Here is a 7,477-nt window from a genome sequence, read left to right as displayed (position 1 = left end):
TTACAAACACCTTTGTTTTATTTTGTTTATTTCTGTCCTTCACATTTTTTTATTTAATTCATAACTATTTTTGAAGAATGCTTATCCTTTCCGATTTTCATGGTTTATTTTTGTTTTTGTTGAAGTAAATTCGATACTTATGCACTTTGTTGCATACATACATACAAATATACTAATTGCAGCTAACAAATTGTAACAACATGGGATTAAAAGTAACAAGCTTCAAGTTTCCTCTTCTCTCAACAAGCCAAGTACAGTAAATAAATCACATTGATAAATAATTATTCGGCTAAATATACATATACAGTACATATATATATATATACATGTATATATAATATGCCAGTATATATAATATATAAATAAGTAATGCACTTTGTAGTTGTGACTAGTGGATTAATACGGATTTGTCAAAGTCCATTTGTAAGTAGTTGTGGAGTATAATTAGCAACATCATCAAAAACTCTTTATCGCAATATTTATTTTTCAAGTAGATCAAGTGTACAGCAGGGCTTAAGCGTCTGCTTCTGCCTCGGCCTCCTGGGCTTTGCGGCTGGGCTGTGAAAACATAATAGTGAGAGAAATTAAAATCGACAAGTTGCTGAAATATATGTGATAACATATATGTATGTACTATATATATAATAGCATATAATGCAGTGAAATGCGGTTAAAAAAATTATGAAAACCCGTTAACTTCGGTTTGTAGTGCTCCGATCTGCATAATATGTTTGGAGGTTGTAGCATTGTGGAATTTCATGCAGATATCTGATAATCAAACAAGAACTTGATTTTGATCAATCAGTTTGTAATACAATATCATATATGTGTATATATGTATGTTCCCACAAAGTGTGGATTTCAGACCGATATCTTAAAAACCTGATAGCTAGTTCGCGCATAGTTTGTGCATGGGTATATACAGACAAGTAGAGAGAGAGATGACATCGGAAAGGACTCAGTTCGCCAAGCTAATCATTTAGATAAGAGTGTACATTTTATAATGTCTTCGACGTTTTCTACTGGATGTCGTGGTTTTCAAGTTTCATGAAGGTAAGTACTGAGAAAAGTTGATTTCGAACTGTTTACAGAGAGTAGTTTAAAGAATAAAGATATTGCGTCCTCGACATTTTTCAAATTTATATAGGTTTTCAACTTCTGTTTGTCGAGACATAACATTAGCAATGCTGATCACTCTTAGTCGTTCAGAGTTCTTTATGGTACCGTTCAGTGAATTTCTTACGGAAGTCGTGATATACTAAATTTTTGTAAATTGTAAATTTTACTACATCAGGTCGATGGCGTCATCATTCTGCTATCTCTGTACCTTAGTATCATCTCAGTCAAAAATTTAAACGGGTTTCATTAAATTGAGAAACTTCAACCTCAATAAGACTAATTATGACGAATAAAATAATTACAACCTATAGAAATCATTACCTTTGGATGCATTAAAATAAATGGTAACTCGGCACATAGTTCGCCTCCCAAAGCGCCCAAGAACAGCTTGACTTTTACGGCGTACGAAACGATGATGCCAAAAGCATCTCGCGTATCTTGACTAGCGATGCTGAAAAGATTCATATAAAATTAAAAGCGGAGTTCATATCATGTGCTTTGGTTTTACTTACAGAGTAGTCGATGCCAATGACGTTTCCTTGCGCTTTACATCACCCTCAACGGCGATGCCAGCACGGTCACAATTGGCCACCAATGTCGGCACCAAATACATAACCTTTTGCAAGCTGGAACCCGGGTTGAGCGGACAACCCTCACTGGTCTCCACAAATGCAATTGTATTGCGGAATTGTCCATTCTGGAAGAGCACCACATCGACACCCTGCTGTACCATGGTCTTGATTTTCTTTACCACCTTATTCGAATTATTACGCACACAGATATTCACAGCGATTTTCTCACTATGATGATACAGTTGCTTATCCAGCGTGACTTCCAGCTCCAGCTCACCGGGTGAGAGTAGAAAATCTTTGCGTACCACCGTGCAAGGCTGTATGCCCTGCTTATTGGGTGCATACTGTACTTTACGTATACCCAAATTGATGGTGCTGCGACGATGTGAGCGATCACATTCGCTATCGCCTGTAAAGACTTTCACGAAATATTGTACACCGCAAGGTTGCGTCTCATCGTTGGCCTTTTGCTGCAGCACGACCGAAGCTGGTGAACTGGGTGGCAACTCCATAACGAAGGGGAACGCATTGGAGCCGAGCTTCTTTAGTAAACGCTCCTGCATTTTGGTCAGCTGTATGTCGACCTTCTGCTGTGGGTACACCTGCTGCGAGACGAGCGTAAGTTCCTTTTGGAAACGCAAGCCGATCATTTCATCGTCTTCGCGTCCATAACGGAAGTTGCAGATGAGTTGCACGTAGATTTTGCGGTTTTGCCGCAAATATTCGTCATCCAGAACGATAATGCCATCTGTAAAACAAATGATATTGATGAAAATGCCTGAGGAAATAATATTCGCTCAAACAATTAAGAGAGAAGAGAGCAAAAGTAGTTTGTACTAAGTTGAGACGAGATTGGCATGAACATACAAGTACAGTTAGGTACCAACGCATGTGTGAGGTTATGTTTCAGGTTGATCCTGCCTACTGATATTATGAGGGTAACATGCTGTTACTTGAAATATCAACCTTTATCTCTCCAAAAAATCTTTAAAATATATCACATGACCTTCACCAACGTCAAAGCGATTTGAGTTCTTAGCAAATCTGTTCGGGTGATTTCGATTTTTTTCGATCGTAATTGGACAGTCTAAGGAAAATATCGAGATGTTTCCTCTTTGCGATTTTTGTTAGTCAGTCAAGTAGTTCACTGGTGTTCTTGATACAGAAGGATCTCACAGCAGCGCAAAGTTCAAGTAAAGCCAAATCCAATTTAGTGCTAAATTTTAAGATGATATTGAAGCTCCCGCCGTTCGCATTCTGATAAGCTTCCTTGCAATAATTTCAAGCCATCTGGGGCTAAGCTTTACCATATATTATAGAAAAGTAGAGGTAGCAAAATAATGAATTCTTACAGGCTGTTGTATGATTCTAGAAAATTTGCAGAGTCATTACAAGGTAGAAACTTTCCAAAAATGAGTTAGAACTTAGTATGAAGTTTCAAGTTATCAAAACCGTTAGATAGCTTTAAATATACTTCAGTGTAATTCGTTTTCTAGATACCTAAAGCTTTAAAATTTTATTCCATGAGTTACACAAGATTGGCTTTCAATGTTCTTTGATGGTGCTTTTAAAGCTTTTAAAAGCTCGTTGAGTTATTGAAGCTTGTTGGCCTTAAAAAAACTAATATATTATATTTTTAGTTGACGAAACTTCAAAAATATTAAGAAAAACGTTTAGATATCACTGCCAGACGACGTTTTATTCTCCTCTTACTGCGCCTACATTTATCTTTAAACATTAATTTTTCATTTCTACGCCATATTCAGACTGTTGTAATTTTATACTATCCGCCAGTATAATTTAAATTCATAGTCAAACGAAAAGCTCCGATGATTAATGACTTTGTGGCCGAAAAATTAAAATTTATTTTACATATCCACACGCTCACTCACCGACTGGCTCCACCACCGTTATGGAGTCGACGAATTCACGCTTGTTCATGTACAAGGTGATCATGTTGTTGGGTGAGACCTTTTTAAAGACCTTAAAGTTGACAACCATCTTGCCGACTGCCTTCTACTGCTTTGATTTAAAATATAATTTACTAAATCGGACTCGGACGGGCGAAACACGTAAGAATGGCTGGCTGAACGTTCGCAAATTCGGAAAATTATTTAACAAAATTCTGTTATTTGGAGAACGCGGAATACGACGCGTACGCGTGCACACAGTTAGCTTCCTAAGCGCTGGCGGTTTGTGGGTCTAATGGACGCTTCGGACGATTCTCTAGTTGCGCGTTGCACGTCTGCGGCGATTTTAAATTAACTACCGTTTGCTGAGCGACCTTTATAGCGGGCGAAAGCAGCTGACAAGCTTTGACTCTTATTGAATTAGCGAACGTATGCGTGTGGCTGTGTGCGTGCGCGCATGTGTGTGTGGGTGTTTGGCAAATACGAAAATGTCGTGTTATTTACATACACACACAAGCAAGCGCACCCTCATATTAGCAGACAGGCCAAAGCGCACGCAACACATACACCCAAGTGCACATGTGACTGCACTGCGCTGGGCACCATTTCTACGGCTTCGGCGACTAGCCTGACTACCACAATTGCTGGCGCTGCAGCCGGGTCAGTTTGACCGAAATTGATTTCGACACATACACACGCGTGCAAACATATTGCAGCATACACACATACACGCATACATGAGTGGGTGCAATGGGCTGAGGCACTGTGTGGGCGAGAAATGCGCTGTGTGGCCTCTGGTTTGCGGTACCGTTGGCGAATTTGAGCCTCTGTTTGTATGTATGTTCGGCTCTGGGTGCTTATGCTTGTTCTTCCATATAGTTATATGACTACTTTGAGCACTCAAAAGTGTGTTTGTTTGCGTGTATCTAACTACGCAACACCTTTGGTAATGACATTCAACACTCTGGTAACAGAAAATCAATGAAATTTAATAAAATCTCATAGAAGCACACATACATATTGGTTGTAATTTTACGCATCCTATACGAGTACATGTCACTTGTCTTATTTCCACAAATCCATTTTTATACTCTCGCAACAATGTTGCTAACGAGAGTATTATAGTTTTGTTCACATAACGGTTGTTTGTAAGTCCTAAAACTAAAAGAGTCAGATATAGGGTTATATATACCAAAGTGATCAGGGTGACGAGTAGAGTCGAAATCCGGATGTCTGTCTGTCCGTCCGTCTGTCCGTCCGTCCGTCCGTCTGTCCGTCCGTCCGTGCAAGCTGTAACTTGAGTAAAAATTGAGATATCACGATGAAACTAGGTACACGTATTCCTTGGCTCCATAAGAAGGTTAAGTTCGAAGATGGGCAAAATCGGCCCACTGCCACGCCCACAAAATGGCGGAAACCGAAAACCTATAAAGTGTCATAACTAAGCCATAAATAAAGATATTAAATTGAAATTTGGCACAAAGGATCGCATTAGGGAGGGACATATTTGGAAGTAATTTTTTTGGAAAAGTGGGCGTGGCCCCGCCCCCTACTAAGTTTTTTGTATATATCTCGGAAACCACTGTACCTATGTCAGCCAAACTCTACAGAGTCGTTTTCTTCAGGTATTTCCATATACAGTTCAAAAATGGAAGAAATCGGATAATAACCACGCCCACCTCCCATACAAAGGTTATGTTCAAAATCACTAAAAGTGCGTTAACCGACTAACAAAAAACGTCAGAAACACTAAATTTTACGAAAAAAATTGCAGAAGGAAGCTGCACCCAGGCTTTTTCTAAAAATTGAAAATGGGCGTGGCCTCGCCCACTTATGGACCAAAAACCATATCTCGGGAACTACTAAACCGATTTCAATGAAATTCGGTATGTGACATTTTCTTAACACCTTGATGACATGTACAAAATATGGGTGAAATCGGTTAAGAATCACGCCTTTTTTCAATATAATGCTCTTTTGAATTCAATCTGATGCCTTCTCTGTATAATATGTACATTAGGAACCAATGATGATAGCGGAATAAAACTTTACACAAATACGGTATTTGAAAAATATGTAAATGACGGATAATGAAATCTTTTTTTTTTTTGTTTCAATATCTTTTTTTTTTTATTGAATCTGCTTTTTGTTTTAAAAGCCTAACAATAAGTTATAAAATCTTAAATCTAATTAAAAACTAGACACGCTCAAGCAAATGATTGAGCTGTTTTGGTGATACATTGCTCCTTAGTACGCGGGCATATCTCTTCTTTTAAGGCGTGTTTGATTTAAGGAATGTACCAAAGCATTAGCCAAAGGGTTTGGGTGATCACGGAGTTTAGATATATATTTCAATTTGCTGTCTTCTACTTCTTTCTTTACCATAGAAATACCAAGGTCTTTATGGATATTTTCATTACGCATGTACCATGGCGAACACGTGATTGATCTAAGCATTTTTGATTGGAACCTTTGTATTATGTCTATATTAGTTGCACAGGTCGTACCCCACAGTTGAATTCCATACATCCAAATCGGCTTTATGACCGCTTTATATAAAAGCACTTTGTTGTCTAGGCTAAGTTTGGAGTTTTTATTTAATAGCCAATTTAAATTTGCAGCTCTTATCTTCATCCAAGTTATTTTACTCGCTATGTGTTTTCTCCACGTAAGTCTTCTATCGAGGTGAATACCAAGATAAGTTACTTCATTCGCTTGGGGTACTAAAATATTATTAATTTTTACTTCCGGACACATTTTTGGTCTAAGCGAAAATGTAACATGGATAATGAAATCTCGATTATCACTTTATCGTGCGAGAGTATAAAATGTTCGGTGACACCCGAACTTAGCCCTTCCTTACTTGTATTCTAGTAGATTTGTATTTGCATGAGTGCGAAACTCGGCACGCATATTTTCGACACTTCATTGGAATCGAAAGTGTCGACTTTATACAATTGTCCCTAAATAATTCCAATGTTGATTTAAAACTCATTATTTAATAGAGAAAACAATTGTATAGGTAAACATTTTACCAAGACTTGCCACCTCTTGAGAAGTGATTGAACTTTCTGTTTCTAAAAACACTTACAAGTATATTAAAGTGAAAAGTAAACCCATTCCAGCTTTTTCCTAAAAAAAATTGCAAGATACCAAAAAGTTCGTGACTTTTTGTTATGTTAAAGTGAAACTGAAACCGGAAGTAGGAATTTAAGAATTCAATTGAAAAGTCTCCGGCTCACATTCAAATGACGAGGGTATAAATTTGACAGCTGTGGGATCATTACTTTGTGAATTATATAATTTTGAAAGAAGCAACTTTTGTTATTGTGAAAAATATGGATAAAAAGGAATTTCGCTAGTTAATAAGATATTGCTTTTTGAAGGAAAAAACATATAGTTGAAGCAAAAACTTGGCTTAATGACGAGTTGTCGGACATTGTGCCAGGAAAATCAACCATCCTTAGCTAACGTTTAGACGTTATGAAACGAACACTGAAGACGGTCAATACAATAGACGCCCAAAAGTGATTTTAGCGACGAAAACATCAAAAAAGTCCAGAAAATAATTTTAAATGACAATAAATTGAAATTGTTCACGTGTATTTAGGAATAAGAGAGCTGTGTGCCGCGCGAACCAACTTTTTAACATAAGCGACGACCAGTTAATGATTTGGAGATGTTCAAGCATGTATGTGACAGCAGATAAAACATGACTTCATAATTTTATTCCAAAGTTCAATTGACAATCACCGGAGTGAACTAAAGACGAAGAACTCCTTTCAAAGCGAGGAAAGCCGCAACAGCCGGCTGGCGAGGCTATGGCGTCTTTTTTTTATAGTAGGGAGAAGAATCGAAAGCCGGTGTGCGGAACTT

At 37.8% G+C, this 7,477-nt stretch overlaps 1 protein-coding gene across 1 annotated transcript; it reads right to left on the bottom strand.

Annotated features, from left to right (window-relative positions):
* On the bottom strand, positions 1-3,930 carry LOC120768189 (phosrestin-2). Its single transcript, XM_040094758.1, has 4 exons — positions 3,584-3,930; positions 1,632-2,439; positions 1,441-1,570; positions 1-558 (listed from the first exon to the last, which is right to left on the bottom strand). The coding sequence occupies exons 1-4, from the start codon at positions 3,690-3,692 to the stop codon at positions 514-516; spliced, it is 1,092 nt and encodes a 363-aa protein (XP_039950692.1). The 5' UTR covers positions 3,693-3,930; the 3' UTR covers positions 1-513.
* Between the last annotated feature and the right edge of the window lie 3,547 nt (positions 3,931-7,477).

Source organism: Bactrocera tryoni, chromosome 2 (genome assembly GCF_016617805.1).
Source record: "Bactrocera tryoni isolate S06 chromosome 2, CSIRO_BtryS06_freeze2, whole genome shotgun sequence".
NCBI lineage: Eukaryota > Metazoa > Arthropoda > Insecta > Diptera > Tephritidae > Bactrocera > Bactrocera tryoni.
This window is presented reverse-complemented; position numbering and strand designations above follow the sequence as displayed.